Consider the following 26558-nt stretch of genomic DNA (forward strand, 5'->3'; position numbering starts at 1 on the left):
TCTCGGTCAAGATTATTAGTTATCTGAATTACAGTGGTACCTCTACTTACGAATTTAATGCGTAATGCCGAACACACATTTGTAAGTCGAAAAAATTTGTAAGTCGAATCCCATAGGAATGCATTGGGAGAAAAAAAATTCGTTAGTCGAAGCAACCCTATCTAAAAATTCGTAAGTAGAAAAAATCCTATCTAAACCGCATCCAAGATGGCGGATGGAGCTCCATTTGTAAGTAGAAAAATTCGTAAGTAATTATTTGTAGGTAGAGGTACCACTGTATATATCCAATCCATGGAACCTAACAAAGGGACTCTCTTCGCCCTTACAACAGCAAAAAGACAGGCATTGATGAACTGGAAAAATAAAAATGCAGCTCCCTTCAACGAACGGATAGAAGGTATGTACAACCTTGCAACACACGAACAAGTTGCGTACAAAAGTAGACTCGCCACAGACAAATTGAATGGTATTTAGAATTCATTTTTATAAATGCAATATTAGGTTAAGTTTAAGCTGCAATAACAATCATGAAATGTTTATAGGATTTTTGGTTTTAGCTTGTGCACTCAGAAAAATAAAATAAAATACAAATATTATTAGTTATCCGCAACAGCCAGCCCCCTTTCTAAGAAAGACCCCATTTTGTCAAGGCTCTTGTTGGGTTCCTGTTGTGCCCATTTTAAAGTTTATGAAAGCAAACAAAAACGTAGCTCTAAGGCAGGGCAAGGTTAAATTTAAACCATGACTGGACAGAGCTGGTTATTTCTATATGGAAGGAAGCAACTCATTTCTCTCTCTCTCATGGACAAGGATGAGAATAAGATCGCACTTACCGACATCTGCCCCACTAAGAGCTTTCCCCAGAGGCCAGGGCCGCATGTCCATGATCTTCCCATTGATGGTGAGTGCCTGGACACAGCCTTGAAAGCCACGATTGATGCCTGCAGACCTCACTAGCCAGTAGGCGGTAGGAGCACCTCCAAGATAGAAGGGAGTCCGGAAAGTAATTTTGCTGTATTGACCCTAGAAAGTGGGGTGGAAACACTGATAGGAAATTTGGCTGAAGGAGGATAATTAATTTATTTAGAGCTTTTGGAGATCTCACTTTTCTTCCAGGGCTGGCCCAAGACGTTGTGCTTCCTAAGGTGAAAACCAAGATGGAGACTCCCCATTCCACGTGCAGAAATTGACCAGAATAGCTCTTATTTCAACACTGGAGGCAAGAGTTACACCTGAGAACAGGAGGCCAAACTTAGGTGGCACAGGACAGGCTGCATGGCTCACACTCTTCTGTCCGCTCTCCCTCCATCACTATGTGCCGCAGCTGCATCACTCTCTCAAACGATAGGGCTAGCCCTGTCTGTGATACAGATAGGGCTTCCATCAATGACTAATAGTGAATACCACTTCCTGGGTGGAGATCATGGACAGGAGAGTGGGATAGTTCTCTGGCCCCAGTTGTGTCTCTCGTTGGCCACTCTGAATACAGAATGCTGGCCAGATGGGCCTTTGGTCTGATCCAGCAGAGCTTGTCTTATGTTCTTAGCCTGACCAGAGTCAGATTTCTTTAGCGTTAGCAATTATGCTGTATCATCGGCCTTCAGTCCATGCCTTGGGCAACATCATAACTAGAGAATTCGGCACCTTGTGATAAGAAACAGCTTCAAAACATGCCCACCTCCAGGATTTGAGGAAGGGAGGCAATTTACTAGTCACAAGTCCGGGGCAGAGATGGCAAACTACAGAAATACTTCCCAGCAATTTTATCTGGTTCTCAGATGCCCCAGCAAATTGTTATCCAGATATTTGGTCGTTTTAATGGCTCAAGGTTTAGTTTCTAAGGAAAAGAAACACGCAGGTCCAAAACATTGCATTAGTTCTAGAAGCAAGACCCTATACGTATACAATGAAGTGTGTTAAAATGTTTTCAGTTGGGGTAAAGAGAAGGTGTGCTCTCTGGATGAGACACTGCCTCTTCTGCCAGGAAGCCAGAGAGAAGGGCTTTGATCCCGGTTTCAGCTAATGCACAGCTGGGGAACCTATAGGCTGCAGATGCTGCTGGACTGCAACTTCCACTAGCCTTGACTGTTGCACATGGTGGCTGGCGTGGATGGAAGTTAAAGTCCAACAGCAGCTGGAGAGCCACATGTCCAACTCCTGAGCCTTTTGCTATGGATTCTTCATAGCCATGTAAAGTGAAGTGAAGTAAAAATAGTGAAGTGAAATGGAAATTAAAATAAAATAGAATTAAATAAAATAGGCTGACTATAATATCAGCTAGGAAAGGCATTCAAAGCTTGAACCAAACAGGTTTTCACAATTTAGCTCCCTGATTGCAATTCTCTGCATTGGTTAATAAACCATTAATTATTTTTTGTTAAACAAACTCAAACTGGGCTTATATCACCCTTACATTAACATCTCGATTAAAAACAGCCTTTTTAACCCTCTAGGGTCATCGGCTGATTTAGACACTGGAAGCCAGCAGACCTATAAGGTGGTACCTTGCATACATTTCACCATTTATAATATTTGACAGACTCTCCAATTCGGTAGGTGGCGGCAGCTGTTGATTTTGGGATATTTTAGAGTGATTTAATCATAGAGGTAAAAGTGAAGCAACAGGTGTACGTAGTGACATGTGGGAAGATGGGAGACGGAGAGAGCACTAAGGGCTCCCTAATGTCCCCAGAAGAGTCACAAGACACAACTACATTGGTATGCTCTGGCTCCCAGAATATGGGGTGAGGATACAGAAGTTGGCCATTCCCAGCTCTGGGGAATCCCTGACACTCCAGTGCCCTCCCACTGCCGAAATGCTTTAAAAAGAGCATTCCCTTTCATAAGCGGTATATGACTCACCTGGGATTTACCAGAAACTGGACGGCTGTTATCCAGCCTAAGCCATCCATCTACTCCATCTCTGAACACAGTCACACTGTGCCAGTTACCCAGCTTCACTTTGTTCTCGCTTGTAATTACTGCAATTCCAGAACCACAGTTGAACCTGACAACAGGACAACAGGACAACCTCTCAGGAAATGACCGAACTTAACTCACCCTAAAGGATCTTCCCTCAAGACAGCGCCCCGCTTCTTTTTAACATTCAAAAGCAGTGTATGAGAGCCAAACACATGGCTCACATTTATCTCTTCATAACAACTAAGTATATATTTTAAAACAACACACTAAGTGGTCTCCCATCCAAATTAGTAACCAGGTTCACACCTATTTAGCTTTGATGATGCAATCTTCTCTCGTACCCCAAGGCTGTTCACTGGACGCTTATATCTAACCTTCTTTCTTTTATTATGGATAGAGAGGGAGAAAGAAAGAGTTTTCTTTAATCTCTTTCCTTTCCCCATAGAGAGGACCTTGAGCTTTTCACATCCTCTGGCTACAGACAGGAAAATATATCACATATATAAACAAGAAACCAACACATTTCAAAAATGGCTTTGGAGATGCACGGGTTTAGAATCTGACTTACTGCTATCACAATAATTTATCTTGGGAATTCTCCTGGCTCCCTGGTGAGAGGTAGGCCTGTACTATTAATGCCGGTTTTCTTTATATGAAACTCAAGCTGCTGGTGAGCTGACTGACAAGGAAATGTTCTCTTTCCCCCTTTGCTTGGCATCCATCACTTGGGTGTGATTAAAAGAAAATAAGAAGTAGGTTTCTGAGAGATCACTGCCTGCACCCTTATCCTTGCAACATATCTCATTCGCAGAGATGTCCTCCTGAAAAGAATCTAGCCTGTATATGCTCAAAACAGGCAACATCAGCAACATTGCCCATGCCAATTGCAACTCCTTTGTGGCACTCTGGAAGTCCGAAAAGGGAGTGGGAGCCTGTTTTCTCTTCCCCCCTCTCAGTTATTAAAAACATCTCTGCTTGGTTGCCTCCAGGCAATGTGTACCCAACCAGGGGCAGCCAGGAGAGTAGCTAAATAGGAGCTTGGCCAAGGCATCACCTGAGGAGTTCTCTCCAAAGCTTCACTAAGGATATATAACAATGTTTGTTGTACAGACATGGAGCCAAACTACCAAAGTCCCACTGGCATCGTTCTGTAGTTCTTACCTGAACTGAACGCTTCGTCTGATGACTGCCACGGACATGAAGTCCCCACGCCCATGTTCATTCTCTCCGCAGTACAGAAGCAAACCATCTTCCGCTTCAGCCTGGGAATATAGAAGCACGCAAAAATATAAGTGAGGTCAGCCCAAGTTGTTCTATTCATTTGTTGTTTATTCCAAAACTCTTCTAAATTGCTCATCTAAATTGATCTGAGCAACTGCCACTTGAGGTAGGTTAGGCAACACCAAAGGGAATTCCACAGCCGAGAAAGGATTTGAGCTTGGTCACAAGCCCAGTTCTTCTAGCCACCACAGCATAGTGACAGCTCAGTCACATCTCATATTTGCACCGGGAGCTCAGTTTTGCTTCCATTAACTCCCCACGAATGCAAATAAGATGTCCCAGTCTCTAAGCAGTGGAATTCCCTCTCCGCAGAGACACACCTGGCCCTTTCATTAAGTAGTTTTTGTCAGATTCTGAGCACTCACCTCTTTCCCCCTAGCATTTGATGCTTGTGATAAATATTTGAGAACTCACTCTTGTTATTTTTACGGCAATATGCTTTAACTGTTTTCAGTACAGTATTTTAATATTGTTATAACCTGCCCTGAGACCCCATGGTAAAGGGCAAATAAGAAGCTGATTAAATCATCATCATCATCATCATCATCATTGTATCATAGCAATTGGACAATCACACCCCAGCCTAGATGCTCCAGCAGAATCACGGTCTCTTCTGTGGCATCGAAGTCAACAACAAGTGGAGCAGATTAAAGGTAAAGTGGCCCCTGACCATCAGGGTCCGTCGTGTCCGACTCTGGGGTTGTGGCGCTCATCTCGCTCTATAGGCCAAGGGAGCCGGCGTTTGTCCGCAGACAGCTTCCGGGTCATGTGGCCAGCATGACAAAGCCGCTTCTGGTGAACCAGAGCAGTGCACAGAAATGGCGTTTACCTTCCCGCCGGAGCGGTACCTATTTACTGTATCTACTTGCACTTTGACGTGCTTTCGAACTGCTAGGTGGGCAGGAGCTGGGACCGAGCAACGGGAGCTCACCCCGTCGCAGGGATTCGAACCGCCGACCTTCTGATCAGCAAGCCCTAGACTCTGTGGTTTAACCCACAGCGCCACCTGGGTTTAACTTTAACTGAAGAGGCTTTGTTCACTAGGTTTCTTTAAAACCCAGTCTTGGTTTGCCTATTGCTGAACTAACAATTGTGCTAGGTCATACAACTCTCCAGCCTGAGCTTCTGGAGAAGCTATTCAGGTTGCTACCTGATTTTCCCTTAGTGGAACCTGAACTTTTCTTTGCTTGACTCCCTCTATGTGGAATCACATCACCAAGGCGGCTTCTTGTGCAAAAACTGTTGGGAAAGTCCAGTGGAGGTTGCTTTCCTATTTCACTCATGTTTTGAGTCTCCTTGAGAGAATGCTAACATGGCCTCAAATGGCTTCCAGCACAAATAAATTAGCAAAATTTTATAAAAATGAATCAAAGAATTGTTGGAAATGTAATAATGAGGTGGGCGATTATTTTCATTGCTGGTGGGGATGTAAAAAAATTAATAAATTTTGGAGAGAAATATATGAGGAGATGAAAAGACTGTTAAAAATCACCTTCAGAAAAAAACCAGAGTATTTTTTATTAAGCTTGTTACCCGAGAATATACCTGAAAATAGGAAAAATGTTTTTCTTTATGCATGCGCAGCGGCAAGACTTTTAATTGGTCAAAAATGGAAAAAAGAGGAGGTACCCACGGTTCAAGAATGGCAGGTGAAACTAATAGAATTCATTAATCTGGCAAGAATGACTGCAATAATCAGAAACATATCTAAACAGAAATCTCTAATGGAATGGGAATGTGTAGAAGTTTATTTTAGGAAAAAGAATATAAAACTGAGTTAGCGATTTGTTGGGATTAGAGCCACACGGGGATATACTTATATTTATATTGATATTTTGTAGGGGAATTATAAGGATGGATAAAGTTAGATTTAGCAGAGGAATAACAAAAGGGTAAAGCAAGTAATAGGAGAATTTTAATTGGAGTGTATTGATGGTTTTATTGTAGAATTGTAGATTTGTATTTGTTGTTTGTTTGTTTGTCTTTTTTTGCTTATAGGTTTGTATTGTTTGTTTTTTGATTTGTTGTTCTTTTAAGACGAGAAATAAAGTTTATTTTTATTTTTTAAAAAAATGGCTTCCAGCACAATATTCTACCTGTTCTAGTTTGATACAATTTCTCCATTCAGCTTCAGAAATTTCTTTCTTTCTCAAGAAGCACGAGGAGCGCCAAGCCACTGTTTCACAGCTCTCCTATATTTCATTCTTTAAAAAGATCAAAAACCTTGCTGCTTCAGGAGAAGGGGTGCTTTGCAAAACTTTCCTGTTGACTATTCTTCGCAGGAGTCAAAATGTAACCCATTATTTAAAAGGGCTTTGTGGATTCAAGGTCATACACACTTACCCGAAATTCGAGAGTAATTTGGAAAATCTGGTAGGAATTTTTCAGAGGTTCAAAGGTCATGTATGAGTAGCCAAAGAACTGAGGATACTGAATACTAACATCTGGAAGACAGCAATAAGAACACATTGCTTAGCAGTTCACCTCCAAATAAAATTGACACATTTAAGAATTAGAAAAGGCATTTTCTATTGAAATTTTCTTTCTCAGCCACATCTGACAGTCTGGCTCTGCCTTCCCTTTAGCCTTTCACAGCCTTAGGTTTTGAAGAACCCACACCAGCTAACGCCCCAAAGAGTAAATGTGTGCTCTCTCCATAGATTTTTCTATAGCTCACCACCTGCCCATAACCCCTTTCCAACTGTTCCCTGTATGTCCACTAGTGCTAAACCAAACAAACAGGATGCTCCTTTGCAAATCTCCCCTGGTAAAAACAACTTGCAGAGCATACACCGCAAATGCTAAAGTAAACCAACCTTCTGAGCAACCCTCTCCTCCTTTGCCAAGGTTGCAGTGGCAACGAGAACCACTCCGCTCGTAATCATTGACACAGAAGCTGTCAGTAGAGCAGATGGTTTCATCGCAGGACAGGTCAGATTGCCGCACCACCGAAGCTCCATTGTTCCACCTGGTGGCCTTGGCAGTAATGCTGGTTGCTGTGGTGGTACGTGGCGGCAGAGTTGTTGTTGTAGGGGAACTAATAGGAGAGGAAGCCGATGAAAGCAGTCTAGAAAGAAGCCTTGCATTAGTCTCCTGCGTGAGCTTGGTTTCAACCAAAAACTTCCTGTTGCCACCTTTGATAGCAGGAAGTGGTTTGAGCTGATGGAAGACAGAAAGGTAAAAGTAAGTTTAGCATAATTAACTGCAGATTTTGGTTTAGTTTGGGTAGAATCAAGTACAGTGGTACCTCGGTTCTCGAACGTAATCCGTTCTGGAAGACCGCTCGACTTCCGAAACGTTCAAAAACCAAGGCGCAAGTTCAACTGAGAAAAATTGAAAATCACACAGCAAAAGCTGTTTGACTTCCTAGGTGCATTAAAAAATGGAAGCATTTACTTCCGGATTTTCGGCATTTGAAAACTGAAATGTTTGGCTTCTGAGACGCTTGAAAACCCAGGTACCACTGTATACACTTCCAGGGTACTGTATACTAAATACATTACTTCTGGTAAATGAGCCACCATAGCCACTAGAGGGCCATGAAAATTTGTGTCCTAGGCTTTTTAGACTCGTCTACCCATGTACTATCTGGATCCCCCCCCCAGCTCTCCTACCCCTCTATATCCACTTCCTACAAACTGTGCATAATTTTATACAGCATTATAATGCCCTTTCTTACTCACCTTCTTCTAAACTAAATAACTCCAAATGTCATAACCTTTCCTTGTAGGGGAAGTCGCTCCAGAGACTTGATTACATTACCTTTTCTGCACTTGTCTCAGCTCTACAGCATCCTTTTTGAGATGCAACAAACAAAAACGATACACAGGATTCCAAGTGTGGTCATGCCACAGACTTGTGCACAGGCCTTGTGATACTGGCATCTTTATTTTGATCTGTTGCCTAATTATACCTGGCATGAAATCTGTTGTTTCCCGACCACTCACAGCTGCCATACAGCAGGCAAAAAACACAAAATTATTTCAGTTGATATAAACAAAAAGGGATCAGGGAAGTTGAGACCTCATTTGTTTACATGTAAAAGTAAAATATTTTGCCCCAGAGCTCATCACTTTCCACTGACTGACACAGAACCGCAATGACCATTTTAATGCCCAGTCATCCAGATTGGAAGGATCCTTTTGAAAAACGTTGTTGTTGTTGTTGTTGCTGCTGCTGCTGCTGCTGCTGTTTTTTGCATGCAAGATGAAGTCAAGAGCCCCAGAGAGCCATGGAGTGGAATGGGAGCAGTGTTTTCTCAAGAACCCTTTTTAAAGCAAGTTTTAGGGCAGAATTGCATCTGCTGCCCCATTGATGCATGAGAAGCAGAAAAGCTGGCCAGGATTTAGTCAAACTGAGATCATGGGCCAGTGTGAAGATTATTCACGTTGTATGGCTGGCTGCGCTGGGGTGGCCTTTCTAGAGTGTGGAAAGCAAAAAGTCTGGCCCAGCCTTAGTTGAGCTGAGATTACTTACCAGTGTGAAGAAGATACAGTGGTACCTCGGGTTACGAACTTAATTCGTTCTGGAAGTCCGTTCTTAACCCGTAGCATTCTTAACCTGAGGCACCCATTCTCTACATAGCCTCCCGCGGCCCTGGAAGCGGATTGCATTTGTATCCCGGGGCAAAGTTCGCAACCCGGGGCACCTACTTTCAGATTTGTGGAGTTCGTAATCCGAAGCGTTCCTAAGTAGGATGGTAACCCGAGGATGGTAACCCGAGGTACCACTGTACAAGAATTATGGCTAGCGGCTCTCAGCCAGTTTCGTGAGTCTCCATGCACCCTGATTAGCCTCAAAAATACCATGATACCCCAAAATAATGGAAAACTGTTTCTGCAGGTGTCTCCCCCCTGAATCTAACAGAGAAAAACTGAACTTCTGTGAGAAAAAGAAGGGGCAAGATGAAGCAAACCAGTATAACATTTGGATGTGTTGGAGAGATCAAAATGAGGCTACCCTTCAGCATTTGAGCCCCCTTCTTCTTCCACTTATTATTGCTTCACTCTGATTTTGCTGGCAGGTTTCTTTTTGTCCTGGGGATTCCTAGAGCTCAGCTTGGCTGTTTGCCTTCTCTTTGCGAGAAGAAGCAATGTCTTGCTTTGAGCATGCTTCACCTCCAGTTTTTGAAGCTGTTCCTGACTTTCCTCTCTCTCTCTTTCTTTCTTTTATTTTGAGCCTGCTTTTTTGAGCCAGAAGACTGGTCCCACGAACAGTTTTGGCTAGATACAGTTACATAGGCTTTGATTATCTTTAAAAACCCTTTCCCCTTTGTTTTCTGCATTCCCCTGCGAGGCTAAGACGTCACTATTCCAGTTTTCAAAACCTTTCCCCTCTATTTTCACCAGAACTAATTGGACCACTCCAAATCCTATACGTACACTGGATCCTGCATTCATCTTCCTCAGACTTCCCCCCTTTCTCTACATTTTGTGACAAAGACCCATGGCCAGGCAGCTCTACATGTCCTGCAAAAAGCAGGCTCCCCAACTGCATGCACAGAGCCTGCATGTACAGAGTAGGGTCTTCACAGTCCTTCTGCTGCACTCAAACAGGCTCTTCTCCACACATCCAGTGAACACACATTGTGTCTGAAAAAGGTTATGGCTTCATGTGATCACAGGAGGAAGCAAAAGGAGTCAGTGAGACCAAAGCAAATGAAGACATACAGCGGGGTGGGAAAACTCAGGCTAGGAGTTATCTGTCTCTTGGAACTGTTGCTCCATCCCTTAACAGCCCTAAACAGCACCCTTCTCGAGTGCTTTTGCATGGAAAGAATGATGGAACAAAGATAAGAATCTTTGGCCCACCCACTTTTGCCTCCGGCCATGCCCACCAGTGGCATGTGGCCCACAGAAGGTTGTCCCTTGGGGAAATGCGGCCCTCGGGACAAAAAATGTTCCTGACCCCCAACATACAGAGAAAGACCTATTACATCATCAGAATATCCATGAGCTTAAACATTTTTACCCTATATTTTTCAGACCTAAACACTTTAACCTCCCCGCAAAATATTTTGAGGTACCTAAACACCAGAGTGGCACTTTTAGCTTTACCTCGTCAATGTAAATATCGTAGTCTGAATCATCGATGTCAGCTCCTTCGTCGTCTCCAAGTCCAGATTCTGTAATGTAACGATGACCATAGCTTCCACTCCCTAACTCTTCCGGGCCTGCAAAGACAAAGTTGGTATAGCCACACACACATATTGTTTCAGTCACATTTTGTCGTTTAGCCCTTTGGTCGCGTCTGACTCTTCGTGACCCAATGGACCAGAGCACGCCAGGCTACGTAAAATAGAACAATGTGGTTAAAGGGTCCTGAAGGCGGGGCGAAACTAGGCTTTATTTCACCCGGGTCAAAGACCCAGTTTGGCACACACACCCCACTTGCATTTGCGCACACACACACACACATATCACAGCCCTATTCCGTGTCAGTAGACCTACTACTATTCCGTGTCAGTAGTCCTATCTGGGCATTCCTCCTTATGCAATTCCATTCACATGAGAGGGGAGAGAAGAGCCACACTTTTTTGCTCCACCCCTTCTGTCACGTACCTGTTGCCTCAGTGCTCCCAGTGTAATTTAGATCCCTGATCAGGCAGGGTAGTAATTCACACGGGGAGACTGCAGGCAAAGAGCAGGCTCACCTTAAGACCTTTCCTCTCCGATGCATGGAAGGCAGTGATGGGGGTGCAGCTGGCAGAGATGTGATAAGTAAAGTAATTAAGATTTTATTGTACTACCCAAAGGCAACTCCCAATTTTCACGGAGGTGACGTTCCAAGGCATCGCACATTTAAGTGAAATCATACATATATGAAACACCATTGAAAAAGCCTCCCACCCTGTTTTGTGGTATTTCTGTGACATTTCTGGGTCCCTTCTGGGTTTGATGCAATGGGGTTGTGCACAAAATGGTCGCTGCCTGTATAGTGGTACCTCGGTTTACAAAATTAATCCATTCCGGAAGTCCGTTCTTAAACCAAAGCCATTCTTAAACCGAGGCACACTTTCCCTAATGAGGCCTCCCACCACCGGTGTCCTTCCACCGTTTGGCTTCCGTTCGTAGACTGAGGTAAAGTTCGCTAACCGGGACACTCAGTGGCGTAGTAATATGGGGGCGGGGGGGCACCAGACACCAGGCTGGGTGGGGGGCAGCAGGCTGGACAGGGTTGACGACCTCCGACGGCCGACGGCGTGCGATGCCACCATGGAGGAGAAGCCCCGACGCAACCGAGGCTGCCTCACTCCGCGTCTTGCTCGCAGGGTTTGTCGCGGCACCGCGGCGCATGCCTCCTGTGCGCGCAAGCGCTGCGCGTCATGATGCATGTGTCATGCGCCGTGTGTCATGCCTCATGCATCGTGACGCATGGCGCATGCACCCGGCGGGGTGCCTTCACGTTTGCTGCCCCAGGCAGCCAGGCGGCTAGCTACGCCGCTGGGGACACTACTTCTGGTTTTGTGGAGTTCTTATACTGAATAGTTCATAAACAGGGCTGTTCTTAAACCGAGGTACCACTGTATATCAAAACAAAGCCTCTGCATACGCCATCAGAACCATATATTTTAAGAGAGACTGTAAATGGGGTGCCTCCACAACTACATACAATGTATTTCTAGTTAGACCTCCGAATCTCCCTTGGAATTTACGGCAATTTTTTCCCTAATTCCCTCTTCCTGATCTTTCTTGCCACCAGTGCAGAGGGCCGCATTATCAGTCGCTGATGTCTTAAGAGTTGCTCAGCAGCAACAGAGCCATCTCTGCTGAAGAGAGACTGGCAGAGACGATGGGACCGCGACCACAGCTCCACTCTAGAATCATAGAGTCATAGAATCCTAGAGCTGGAAGAATTGAGCAACATCTGTTGGAGGTGTAACCAGGAAATCGGAACCCACATACATATGTGGTGGAATTGTAAACAAATTAAGGTGTTTTGGGAAACAATTTATAGGGAATTAAAGAAAATTCTGAGATATCCGATCAAGAAGTGCCCCAAATTGCTCCTTTTAGGAATGTTGCCTGAAGATGTCAACCCCAGAGATAGATGCTGTATAAGCTATGCCGTAACTGCCGCAAGAGTGTTAATTGCAAAAAATTGGAAAACCGCTTCCGTCCCAACAAAAGAAGATTGGCAAAAGAAACTCTATAATTATTATAATCTGGCCATAAAATATGAAGAAATTAAAGGAATAAAAGAGGACGATTCAAAAAATAATTGGAAAGCATTTATAGATTATATGCAAACTAAGGTAGAGAACCTAAACCCTATCTCCAATGTCTAAAGGTTCTATCTTTTTTTAAAGAAATATAAAGTATCAATTGTAGTAGGATAAGAGAGATTGAGCTAGGAAACTTGATGGATGAGAAGAATGATATGAATTTATTGTAAATATTAAAGTAAGGTATGTATATTAAGAACGAAAAGGAAGATAAATGGGATTAGTTCAGACCAGGTTGTGAAGTCGCAGGGGAGGGGGGGTGGGAGGATGGGCGGGGGGGTGATGAGGGGAAAAACAAGATAACTGCAACATTGTTATGGTTGTAATTTGTTTTTTTTATTATTGATTTTGACTGATTGTATTTGTTGTGACATAAAATAAAGTTTGTTTTAATTTTTTAAAAAAAGAATCCTAGAGCTGGAAGAGACCACAAGGGCCATCCAGTCCAACCCCCTGCCGAGCAGGAAACACCATCAAAGCAATCTTGACATACGCCTGTCAAGCCTCTGCTTAAAGACCTCCAAAGAAGGAGACTCCACCACACTCCTTGGTAGCAAATTCCATTGCCGAACAGCTCTTACTGTCAGGAAGTTCTTTCTACTAATGTTTAGGTGGAATCTTCTTTCTTGTAGTTTGAATCCATTGCCGTGTCACATGACACGGAATAGGTCACTTGTGAGAATGTCATGAAGGAGACAGGACATAATCACCACACTACCAACATTGTTGTTCTTATTATTCCCCTACCCTCCTATGGTCTCCACTGGTCAAAAACGGTTTTGCAGTGCTTCAGATCCTTGCAGAACCTGTTACAACCAGGGGTAGCTAGCAAGGTAGGTAGCTCTCCAAATTTTGATCAACTCCAAAATCTCATAATCCCATATGATCAGGGTTAAGAGGAGATGATGTCTAGACTTGCTGGTGAAGGGTTGGTACAGTGGAACCTCGGGTTAAGTACTGTCCTCCTTGTGAATGCTTTGGGTAACGAGCTCCGCTAACCTGCAAGTAGATGCCCCTACTTGCGAACTTTGCCCTGGGATGCGAGTGGAAGTCGCGCGCCAGCGGCGCAGCAACAGCGGGAGGCCCCATGTTAAGAATGGTTTCGGCTTAAGAATGGACCTCCGGTACGAATTAAGTTCATAACCGGAGGTACCACTGTATTCAATTTAATTACAATGATGATAAGTTGGAAAACATGGACCCACAGTCAGAAAAGGTTTTCATCTTACTTCTCCAAGCCTCTGGGAAAAGTTTCAGCTGCAAAGAATACATCGACTCTTTATGTTGTTAGCTGAAGAGTTTTTTTATTAAAGGCAAGCAATGATGCAGCTGGTAAGTGTCATGGCCATGTGTTTTTACAGTCTCCTCCTATTTTGGTGTCTTCACACATGAAGATGAAGCTATCTAACCCCCTGCAGTGTTTTCAGCCCTTTGTGTTCTTTCATTTCCTCCGTCGGATCATGTCATGTAACGCAACAGTGTCATAAAATAGCACTGTCTCTCTAAGCAAGCAGGGATATTTGTAAAAGGCTCTACTATTATTCCCGGAGCGAGAATGAGATGAAGTTTTATGCAACTGATGAAGTGCTCTCCAGATCATAACAGGCAACTGATCAATTAACTGTTAAAGTAATGGTGTTTCTAGAAATCCAAAAAGAGTGGGCGACAGCTGTTAAGGGCATGCAGTATTTCATTTACAAAGTCTTGATCTTGCAATGACCTGACACCAACTTAAGATGTCCTACCATCTTTGTAATCCTGCGCCCGTAATTAATTGAAAACCCTGCAGGGGAGACATCGAGAAAGGAAGCCTCTCTCCAAATAATGAAGGATTAGGTTATAGCAAATCAACCCTGTTAAAATAAATAGGAAGCTGAAAAAACCTCGGGCTAATGCTACGGTAATTAGGTGGCAACTGAGTATTGATCAACAGCTTACAATGCCTTTTCATGAAGCGGCCAATGTCACAAGCTTACACCACTTACATCTGGGAAATCATTGCGTTTTAAGTCTACACAAGGTAGCTTTGCTTAATGGCTAAAACTAAGCAGAAAGACCAGCCTCTTCTACTCGTTGATGGTTCATTTACTGGCCTTGACAGGGGGAAGAAGCCAGATGTTCTGCTTTGCTTTCAGAGGACATAGAATCACAGACTTGTTGGAAGGGGTTGGAAGGGACCACCTAGTAGTCCAACGCACTGCAATGCAGCTGTCCCATACGGGGATCAAACCTGCAACCTTGGCATTATCAGCAGCATGCTCTAACCAACTGAGCTATCTGGTAATGATTAACTTAAACGTCAAAAAACCAAACAACCATCACCAAATACTGCTTACCCCACCAAAACAAAAGCAGAGGCTAGGGGCTTCTACATTGCAAAGACCTCTGGGCAAATGCAACGTTCAGAGATATGTTGCACAAACACACACATAGTCCCCGAAACCCAGCTATCTAGAATCAGTGACGGAAGACAGCTTCTTCCTTCCTTATAATCAAGTTTCCATGAGCTGCTTGTTACTATTCCCTACAGGAGTGAATGGCAACTATGCTTCTCTCTAGAAAGTAAATGTATGGATGAACATGGAGATACAACTCAGAATGAGTTAAATGCCCCTCTTGCACACAGTGACTTTGTGATTCCAGCCTTTGAGAATAAAACCTGTTTCTCCATAGCCCCAAGTGGCTTATTTCTAAGTTACACGAGCAAGGGGGAAATGGTCAGAAGTAGCAAAACACATACCCCACACACAAGGCACACTCAAACACTTGGGCCCAGGCTACCTGAGAGATTGCCTCTCCCTCTTCAAACCTGCCCGGGTGCTAAGATCCTCAGTTGAGAGCGGGACTGCTTTCATATTATAGAATTTTCTCCCAGGAGAAATAAGATTGGCTCCCTCTTTGCTATCCTTTCGCTATCCTGTTCAGGTCTTTGAAAACGAAGGAGCAGACCATGTCGATCACTGGGCTGCTGTCAGGGCAAAAAAGTATTTTAATTTTAGGCTTTGGTGTACTTTAGCTATTGTTCTGAGCTAGTTTGCTTTCATTACTTTGTGCTTAGAATGCTATTTTTAAATGTTGGAAGCCACCCTGAATCCCAACTGGGGAGAAAATAATAAATACCTAACAGAAGAAATAAATATATGAATAAACATATCCAAGAGATGCCAATGCATGTTGGCTCCCCACCGACAGCAGCTGCCTAAAATTAAGCTCAGGTGTGATGAAAGAATGTGAGTCTAGAGAAGCAGAGGAATGACTGGGGCGGATTCTGCTTCATAAGCAACAGAAGAAGCTGAGGATGGTCCAAACGAAGAGAAACAGCCTGGGTGCAAGAGGAGGAACAAAAAAAGAAAAGAAAAACTGGAAAAAGAAGATTGTAATAATTGTTAGTTGGCTTTTAGAAAAGGATAGGAACGATAGCTTGTCCTCAATCCATGATGAATCAGGGGGCTTAGATTCAAGAGCAGAGACCAAGAGTGGCTACAAGCCCTGTTTCTTAACATGGGAGGGAACTGAGAACTACTCATAGGTTGTGGTCCTGTGAAGAACACCACAACACTCCATTTCTCTCCCCCGCCACACACACAACAAAGCAATCTAGTTATTCAGGCAGCATAGTCAGATTGCATGGTTCAAGATAGCTCTGGGCCCAGATTGCAGCAGACTGATGGGAGAGATCTGGCAGGTTCCCTCTAGTTCAGGCACCCCCAAACTCGGCCCTCCAGATCATCCCTCTACAACTCCCATCATCCCTCGCTAACAGGACCAGTGGTCAGGGATGATGGGAATTGTAGTCCCAAAACATCTGGAGGGCCGAGTTTGGGGATGCCTGCTCTAGTTCATGGGCCGCCACTATACAAGCACCTAACGGAAAGTGACTTTTTATATATCATACATATCAATATCATTGTTGTTAAGCACAATTATTATTGTTATTGTGATAAGCTATAACTGAGCTTCTGTGTTAAGAGGAGCCAATCATTCCCAAAGCAGCAGAGGAAAAGACATCTATCTTTGGATACAGAAGGATTTGGAAAATTTATGTCTAAAGATAAACAGGATGTGGGAAGAGCGTGTGTCCAGCAACAAAGACAGATGACCTTCCGTGAGGAACTCCAGACTACAAATTCCATGGAGCAGATTGTACCTGGAAGAGGTTTCCATAAACATTCTGTTAGGAAGTTAAATTTAAACCCAAGAAACTTCAACGAGTACCATAATTCTAAAGATTCTGCACAACTTGCAACGAAGCTGTCCCACTGGGACCAAGGAATGAAGGCCAAGACCACAGGAGATGAAAGAGGCTGGCATGAAAAGGAAGTTTGGATTAAAAAATAGCACTGCTAACAAAACCCACCCCAACAGAATTCAGGTTTAACCTTGCAAGTCTGATAATTCAGAATACTGCTCTCTTCCCCAAACCTACCATGGTTTTTAATGAATCCTTCTGCTCAGCTTCACCCTGAACCTGCTGCCAGTTCTCTCATTTTTTGTCCACACAGACAAACAAGAAATGGCACCCCCGTCAAAACTCCCCACTCCTCCATGAACTTCTCTGTGTTTTGATGCCATTACGTCAGGGCTGGCCCTAGCTATTTCCTGGCTGCAATGAAGGACAAGATGACGGCTCCCTTGGTTCCATGTCCGTATACCATTTAAAGCACTCTGACACCACTTTAACAGCCATGGCTTTCCCCCCAAAGAGTCCTGGGAGCTAAGGGTGATGACCTCTGTACTTCTCAGCACCCTCAACAAACTGCAGTTCCCAGGTTTCTCCATGACTGTTAAAGTGTACAGTGGAATCTCGGTTTGCGAACGCCTCATTCGTACATTTCAGTTCTCGAACACCAAAAACCGGGAAGTAAATGCTTCCATTTTCGAATGTTTTTCGGAACCCAAACATGCAACGCAGCTTCCGCTGAGTACAAGAAGCTCCAGAAAGGCTTCCAGACAGGCTTCCAGAAAGGATTTCGTTCGAGAACCGAGGTACAACTCTATAGTACAGATTTGACCTCACTTCCTACACAGGTGATGGGACAGCATCTTTCATTGCATACCAGCTGACGGTGCAGAGGGTGAGCCAAATGACACACACCATTCAGTTCTCCAACCCTTCTCCCTGCCTGAAGAATCTGCCACTTTGAAGAGCCTGTGTCCCTCTGTCTAATGGTAGGGCTGGCCATGCACTACAGGTGACTTTCCTCACACCAAACAAAGACACCCAGTGACGTGAAGTGGGGTAGGGAAACAACCAGAATAGAGTCACCAGAGGGACCCGGGGTAAGCTGTATAAGAATGGACTGCTGGTTTTGGTAGCAGGTAGCTATACTTCAAGGGACACAGGTGGCACTGTGGGTTACACCACAGAGCCTAGGGCTTGCTGATCAGAAGGTCGACGGTTCGATTCCTCATGACAGGGTGAGCTCCCATTGCTCGGTCCCTGCTCCTGCCAACCTAGCAGTTCGAAAGCACGTCAAAGTGCAAGTAGATAAATAGGTACCAGTCCGGCGGGAAGGTAAACAGCATTTCTGTGTGCTGCTCTGGTTTGCCAGAAGCGGCTTAGTCATGCTGGCCACATGACCTGGACACTGTACGCCGACTCCCTCGGCCAGTAAAGCGAGATGAACGCCACAACCCCAGAGTGGTCCGCGACTGAACCTAATGGTCAGGGGTCCCTTTACCTAGCTATACTTCACATAGCTTTTATTTCTGCTCTTGCATCCTCAAAGAGTGTGGGGTTTTTCAAGATTCAAGGCATGGAGGCAGGATAGCTAAAGGCTGAAGAGACGACAACCCTCGCGCGCACACACACACACAACAACAACAACAATAAAAGAGTCCAATGTTCACTCTACAACATCTGATCAAAAAACGGATGCAAACTGGCTCATCCCTCAGTCAGTGCTCAAAGTTGTGCAAGCACCGCCAACCTTCTAGCGCAGCATTACAGATTTACTTTGGTCTTTTTCTGTAGTCGTTTTTAAATTGTGCATGCAATATATACAATTCTATTTTAAAGAACTGCAGGAGAAAGTGAGTAACAGGGCTGTTTGTGTTTCTTCTCCCTAAGATGCTTGCTTATCAATTCTGTATGTAGCTTCTATAAAACAAAAAAAATGAGAATTCTGTGGTTGCAAGGGAGCAGAGTGAGGCTGTTTTTTAGCCTGGGGCTTCCTTTAATTGCACCCATGGCTTGACTTTTACAGAATTCTGGAAGCTGCCAACCTCCAGGTAGTCGGTGAGGCCAGACTGAAGGAGCAAAGGAACAGGGAAGAAGGGGCTGCCTTTAAAAAAATACCGTCAGTGGCTAAAGAGAGTTCTCCGCCACCGTGAATATTTTAAGTGCCAAACAATCAAAGAAGGATATTCTACTCACTGAACATTCTGATAGTGTCACTGGGAGTACTAGGCAGGCTGGATCCATATGAATTGGCCGCTCGGACTGCAAACTGGTACTTGTTGTTTGGAGTGAGGCCCTTCAGAACCATGGAGTCCATTTGGATCTGCTCTCTAATTACTGTCCAATTGGCGTCGAGATCAGGTCTGATTAAGATGAGCAAAGAAGACACAAGGTATAATTCAAATCAGCCAAGTCAATCAGCTGACGCCAAATACAATATTTGCAAATGTTAATAAATTTACCGAACTTGTCATTCTAAGTGGAATTACAGTTATGAAATCTGACTGCTGTAGATGTACTGGTGTCTCCTGGATGTTCTGATTTTAAGTAAACATCACACATTAAATCCCACGAGCAATTCCATTGCCATTTCATGTCAAAATAGAAAAAAACCCAGACAGTGAACATTTCCTATAAGCTACCAAATATGATGGTAAAATACTGCATACCATTGCATGCCACCTATTGCCAAGTATGAAATACTGAAATCAAACCTCATTGGATATTTTTTGTACCCAGGTTCAAAGTGTAAAAATGATCTGCTGTGACTTATGATACAGGCGTGTACAGTTCTGTATCTACAGAAATATGTACTTTGATCCATTCTGCCTACCAGAACAGAAATGTTGTATTTGCCAGTGAACGTCTGTTCTTCTCAAAGAAAGGAGGATAGCTAGCATGGGGATTAGGGTCCTTGGGTCTTGGAAACAGCCTCCAGCTGCTGTGTGCAGAGGAGGGAGAGACCTCTCTCCTCAACTCCCAGACCCTTCATTCCAACGAGAAGTGTCAAAATAAGAGAACTCTAAAAATGAACAAATTCCTACCATGGAGGCAAAAAGATTAAGCACAACCTCCAAGGGATGCCATGTTGCAAAGTTGTGGCAGCTCACAGTCACATAACCTTAGAACTAAGAATGCTGAGGTTGCCAGGAAGAGTCTCTTTCATCCCCCACATGCCTGGGTGAACAGGAACGCTTTTAACTTTCTCCTGAATGTCAGTAGTGTGCAAAAGAGGGATACACACACCTTGCCAAGGAGGCCATGCCACTAATGGGGAGCCATCACTAAGAAGGCCCTGCCATGGGTCAATACCAACCAGGCTATGTGGGGTATTCCCAGGAAGAGACAGAAGCGAAACCACACAGAGAAATTGTGTAATTAGAAATGGGAATGGAAGATACAGAACTGGGTGTGAACTAACGAATACATACTAAGTAAAGAACGGTGGAGGGCACTAGGAGAAGGGGACGACAGAGGACAAGATGGTTGGACAGTGTTCTCGAAGCTACGAACATGAGTTTGACCAAATTGCGGGAGGCAGTGCAAGACAGGAGTGCCTGGCGTGCTATGGTCCATGGGGTCACGAAGAGTCGGACACGACTAAACGACTAAACAACAACAAAGAACGGTGGAACATTATTTTAATATAGGATCACAGCAGAGAGACAAAGACGGAAAGACTTATTATTGTTTAATATGGAGGAATGATTGTTGAAGTTATTGGAGAGAAAGTTGATTGATTAGACAAAATTATTGCTGACATTTATTAATAATAATTAGAGAAGCTCTCATGGACTTTTTGTTTAAAAAGGAAAATGAATTAATCAATTTAGGTTGAAGACTGGGAAAATATTGCCTAACACAGGGGTCAGCAAACTTTTTCAGCAGGGGGCCGGTCCACTGTCCCTCAGACCTTGGGGGGGGGGTGGCCGGACTATATTTTGGAAAAAAATATGAACGAATTCCTATGCCCCACAAATAACCCAGAGATGCATTTTAAATAAAAGGACACATTCTACTCATGTAAAAACACGCAGATTCCCAGACCGTCTGCAGGCCGGATTTAGAAGGTGATTGGGCCGCATCCGGCCCCCGGGCCTTAGTTTGGGAACCCCTGGCCTAACAGAAAGTAGATCAGCTAGGTGTCATTCTAGAGCAGGGTTCTGCCACAAGTGGCCAATGGGGGTTGTTTAAAGGGCCCCCCGACCCAAGCTGCCCAGTCGGCAAGTCCCTGCGTGCTGTGCTAAACCAGCGCAGCACGGAGCGGGGACTCACTTACAAGGTGCCGGAAATCGCGTCTGCACATGCGCAGATGCCGAAAATTGTGATCTGGCCCACGGAGCGATCTCCACGGAAGTGAACTGGCCCAAGCAAGGTAAACCTTGCCAACCCCTGTTCTAGAGTGAATATTTTGAATCATTTCTTTTATGCAACAAACAGACGGAAAATTAGAAGTCCCTTTTTGTTTTCCTTCTGATCTTCACTTTTCTTTTGGATTTGAATATTTTTATTTTCCTTTGGCGGCTTATTTTCTTTCTCTCCTTGCTTTTGTTTATATTTAGATCAGTTTCTTTTCTTTTATTGTATCATGAAAAAGCTTTAATAAAATTTTATTTAAAAAAGCAGCAGCAGTTGGGAGATGTTAATGGGGGGAAATGCAGGGGGGAGTGGCATATCAGGAACCCAGCTGCAATGCTGAACACTTGGCATTGCAAGGGCAGCCCAGCAGGAGGGGCTATACTGTCTTCTATGGGGCATCTCGCATGCTGTTTTGCGTGGACAGGCGGAGTCCCCCAACCCCCCGGCGACCCGCTGAGCGGAATAAAGACGCAGGACAACGTGCTATGGGATTCAAATTGGCCACAACTTTATTAAGATTCAGATGTAGGGAGACCTTGGCTCAGGCATTGGGCGTTATCCTTCCCAGTCCCCAGCCAGGGTTCTGGGAGGCTTCAGGGTTATCTACATGTATGGGGGTTGGGGCTGGCTCTGGAGAACATATGTTCAAGCAGAGAGAGCCCGCCCGCCCCCATTCGCCGCCGCTGGAAGGGGGTAGTGATGACGCCTATTGGCATGGTCAAGGCTTCCCCCAATACCCCGCTCTTGTTGCCACAAAGGGGGTGAGGTCTCCACCTCACGCCCCTCCCTCTAGGAAAATCGCCAAAGAATTCCGCCCAAGGCCTGACACCGCCAAAGTTGTGACGTATTGCTACGGGAAAGGCAAAACCTGCCAATGCAGGAAAATTCATTTCCGGCCCTTCAACAGCGGCCTTGACGTAGCAGCGCCTGTGAACCTGTAGAGAAACGGTTAACCTGCAAAAGAACATGAATGAAGGGGGTGGAGGGTGGGAGAAGCTCTGGAACCGACTGGTGCTTGGAGGCAAGATTCAAATTCTCTTGGGTGAGCCGGACAGTCCCTCCCCTTACCTGGCCATCCCCTGGCAACACCTCCCCAGGCAGGATTGGACGCTGGGCTTGGGTAGGCGGAGACCCCTGGCATCCTACCTGGGAAGGCGATGCCAGCCCCAAACTACCAGGGAGTCACCCTCTAGGATCAGGGGGCTGCGCACATCCACACAAAAGTCGCCCCCCCCCATTGATGTGTGGAGCAGTCATTATGGGGTGGGGAGGCAAGCAGGAGAGCATCCCACATCATCCCACTGAAGTCTTTCCAGTTGAAGTGCCTGAAAATAACAAGGACTGAAATGACATCTAAAGGAAAAATAAAGCTGCAGTGCATCCCATATCCTTGTAATATTTATGGCAGGAAACAACCTCCAAGGTTAAGATCTACTATTGTTTATATGCAGAACAAGCTGCAAACAACTCTGGCAGTATTCTAATGAAAACAACAGTCCAAGGCAAGCAGTCTGTGTATTCCTTATTTATTTGGAGCCTAGCAGGGGCTGCCAAAATTCTTTTATCGGCCAGTATCACTCGAGGGTCACTTCAGCTGAGCAAGAAGGGTGGACACAGCGATAAAGACAGAACAATTTGGAACTTGGTCAGTACGCTGTGAACTGGAGAAACCAAATTCTCTGGTCACAGGAGACCAAAAAAGAAAAAAACCCTCTACACAACAGCCCAAGGAAGAATGACTCAACTCTAAAATATTGTCTTGTCTTAAACCTCTGTGCCGGTTATAAGAAAATAAATTTTCTCCAGACATGTTGCTTCCCCCATCTAAGAAGAAAAAGATGGCCTAATGATGTGCACCTACCTGAACACTCAACTTTTTATACAAACTGAGGGCCTCCACAATGTCTACTAATTAAGAGCATCTGTTCACTTTTCTTTGTTTAACAGCAGTGTTCGTTTTTATAGGTGGATGTTTCCCCCCCCCCACTCTTTAATACAGTTTCTTCTTAAAATGGCATTCTACATACAACGCCAACTGCTCATGGGACAGGAAGGAAACAGATAACTGAAGGCAATCTGTGGTCACAGATTGGGGGGCACAAAAATGCAGTTCTTCTCAATCCAGATTCCTTCATGCATGTCCTCAATGTGCTGATTCCAATCTAGATTGACTCTAGATCCTGCTGTCCACAAGGGTGGGCCTGGTTACTTGATACACGTTTGAACACTCTCCCCTTGATTAGGTGATCCATGCCTATTTCTCCTTGCACATGCCCCAGCTGCACGAAAGAGGAAGCGGTGATGGCGATCTTGGTATATGCCCCCCCCCATGTCACTGGGCAGATGTGGATACAACTCACATTGCTGGGAGCACCAAATCATTTTTCATCTGTTTTCAAAAGGGCACACTGCGAAATAATGCAAATCAATCTCCCATCAGCTTTTGCTTTCGGAATGAAGCCAGTTTCTCATAAGGTGCTTTTCAGGGGCAAAAGCTATGCAGTTGATCTAGATAGTCTGTGGGCTACGTAGAAAACACAAGTGCAGTGGTACCTTGGTTTAAGAACAGCTTATTTTATGAACAACTTGGATTAAAAATGCTGCAAACCCGGGAGCAGGTGTTTTGGTTTGTAAACTTTGCCTTGGAATGAGAACATGTTCCGCTTCCTGTTGAGTGTGTTCCATTTCTAAATCGAGTCCCTCACTGCTATGGGAAAGCACGCCTTGGTTTAAGAACGCTTTGGTGTTAGAACGGACTTCCGGAACGGATTAAGTTTGTAAACCAAGGTACCACTGTATGTGGTTTACTTTGATTCTAGAATAAAATGTGTGAATGCAGTCTCATTTTAAGCTGCTGTTTGATTTCTCTCTCTCTCTCTCTCTCTCTCTCTCTATATATATATATATATATATATATATATATGCACCAAACAGCCTATAAAGCTTTAAGGCCAAAACACTATAATACAGCATCTTAAGAAGCCCCAGTGAACAAATCATCCAGAAGGCTTTGAGGAACAATTTCAGCTCTCAATGGCCTTGATAGAAATTCTGTAACAGTGTTGAAGCGCCAACTACAAATATATGAACCACTACATACCAAGCACCTGCAAGTGTATCTGAGAGGAGAATTGTATATTGTACCATTTTATCTTACACGTACCATCTGCTTTTCCCCTTTGCAACCATTCCTTCTGATTAATGTCCAACCGAATTTGGAAAGAGGTTCTCCCCCCCCCCCCCGATGCAAAAGTGCAATGTTTAGACTTCTTTCTTCCTCCTTTTGGAAATGTGGGAGAATAACTTTCCTGTAAAAACATCTGCTAGCAATCTGAAATATATAATTCTCAAGTCCATAATGCAGGGCTTACGCTTAGCTGAACCAACAAGCCCAGCTTGGGGAGGGCTGTGTTCTTGCACCTCTTTGAATCCTGGTAATTAGCTAGATGCCAGTAACGGTGAATTCACAATTATGAAAAATACTCTATGGTGCAATTCACAGAATGTTACAAATTACACATTCCCATGTTTTATTAGGCCTGTTTCTCCAAAGTTGGGCAAAGAAGATGGAAATTATGCTAACAATGTCAGCATCCATCTCATCTTACAGTTTCCTTTCATTTCCATCAATCTTCATATAGCTTAAAGAGTACATATGTACATTTCAGCCCTCATCCTATTTGTCTTCCCAGAATGTCAGTAGGGTATAGTATTTTCTGAACAAAGACCCAAAGTGGGGGGGGGGAGAATCATGGCTTTACAGGGTGTGAGCCCAGACTTCCCAAGCCTAATTCTGATAACCTGTCTCTGCTGCTTTACTAGGGTACAGTTCTAAACCTAGAAGTCCAATTAAGTTCAGCAGGACTTGCTTCAGTAGACATGTGTAAGGTTGTAGCAGGTTGCACTACACATAAAAGAAATCTAAAATTCATATGTAGCAAAAAAGCACATATGCTATCACAGTCATGAATGCACATGTGTCTACCACGTCTCTTCTTCTTTGGCGATCACTCGTAGCTGGGTAAAATTGTCTTCCATAAACACAGTTTTAAAAGTGAGTCTGTAAGTGACTGTGGAGGCCAATTCTGGATCCACACGTCGTTCCACAGTGGGGGTCATAGGTTTCTGGGCAGGAGTTGATCACGGTGTGGATTTGCCAAGTGTGTCTTCCTCTTAGCATGTTTCTCCTTTTCGTCCTGAGTTCGAGTATCTTCAAAGACCATGGCACCTTTGGTAAAGGTGTTCTCCAACTGAAGCACTCGCAGGCCAGTGTTTCCCAGTTGTCAGTGTTTATGCTGCTTGCTTTTTTTCTTTTTTCTTTTTGCCTTGAGAGAGTCCTTAAACCTCTTTTGTTGACCACCAGCATTACACTTTCCATTTTTAAGTTCGGAATAGAGTAGTTGCTTTGGAAGACAATAATCAGACATCTGCACATCATGACCAGTCCAACCAAGTTGATGTTGAACAATCATTGCTTCAACACTGGTGAACTTTGCTTCTTCCAGTACACTGGCATTAGCTTGCCTGTCCTCCCAAGTGATGTGTAAATTTTTTCGGAGACACTGTTGATGGAATCTTTCGAGGAGCTGCAGATGGCGTTTGTAAGTGGTCCATGTTTCACAAGCGTACAGTAAGGTTGGTAGTACAATAGCTTTGTAAACAAGCATTTTGGTTTCCCTGCGAATGTCCCGATCCTCAAACGTGTCTACATTACAACTAAGCTGTATACAAATCTTGTGAAATAAAAATAAATTACAAATCATGCAGCTCTGCTTAAGGATCTGTTTGCATATGCTCCCTATCAATGGACATGAAGCACTTGCATGCTTAGGAGTTTCATATGTACATCAGAATGGACATGAAACTGCAGAAGATGCAAATGTTTCCAGACCTTATTCTAATAGAGAAAATTTCAGAACCTCCCTCCCTCTCTCTCTCTCTCTCTCTCTCACACACACACACACACATCCACGCAACCCTTCATCTCCCACCATCCTGTTCATATCCCATTCTATGGGTACTTAACTGTCTCTTTGTCTCAGCCATTATGTGCCTTGTGTTTTTAAAAGGGGGGTTTCAGGACAACTGATTTAATGCTACAGTGCACAATGAATTTCTGGATGGCAGGGTAACAATTTTGGGGGGTCAAAGATACAGGATCCACATGAAACCCAGTCTAATCCCTACAGACCACCAAAAGCCATGAGTTGCACAACGGAATTATGTCAGTGCAGTAAAACACGTTTAATTTACAGTTTCTTGGCTTCCAAATCAGGATGCAGTCTTGGGTCATGGGAAAACACAAGTTTCAGAATGGGGTTACATACACACAGGGATAATTTGGAAACCACTTAGGTAAAGTCATTTGCAGAACTAAAATGTATTAAGCTGACTTGAATATATCTAAATTGATAGCAGAGAAAACTGCACAAAAGCCCTAAAACCCCTCTTAGGAACAGAACGGGGACAAGCATTTAGAAGTGATTTACTAGCGTTCTGCGTGGTACAGATAATAAACATAATTTTTTAAAAAATAAAAAACAAGTCAGAACGAAATATCTTAATTCAAATGGAGAATATTTAACTTGCTTT

The 26558-nt window shown here is 44.1% G+C and overlaps 1 protein-coding gene across 2 annotated transcripts in view; it reads right to left on the bottom strand.

Moving 5' to 3' along the window:
* EGFLAM (EGF like, fibronectin type III and laminin G domains) overlaps window positions 1–26558 on the bottom strand; it is a 110485-nt gene that overhangs the window by 35614 nt on the left and 48313 nt on the right. For both annotated transcript variants that reach the window (XM_035100773.3, XM_088653126.1), the window contains exons 7-13: window positions 18804–18970; window positions 10260–10375; window positions 7020–7362; window positions 6547–6647; window positions 4084–4184; window positions 2863–3007; window positions 834–1023 (exon numbers count right to left, since the gene is read on the bottom strand). In XM_035100773.3, coding sequence (XP_034956664.1) covers window positions 834–1023; window positions 2863–3007; window positions 4084–4184; window positions 6547–6647; window positions 7020–7362; window positions 10260–10375; window positions 18804–18970 — 1163 coding nt within the window. The remainder of the gene's footprint in view (window positions 1–833; window positions 1024–2862; window positions 3008–4083; window positions 4185–6546; window positions 6648–7019; window positions 7363–10259; window positions 10376–18803; window positions 18971–26558) is intronic.

This window comes from Zootoca vivipara, chromosome 10 (assembly GCF_965207765.1).
Source record: "Zootoca vivipara chromosome 10, rZooViv2.hap1.1, whole genome shotgun sequence".
NCBI lineage: Eukaryota > Metazoa > Chordata > Lepidosauria > Squamata > Lacertidae > Zootoca > Zootoca vivipara.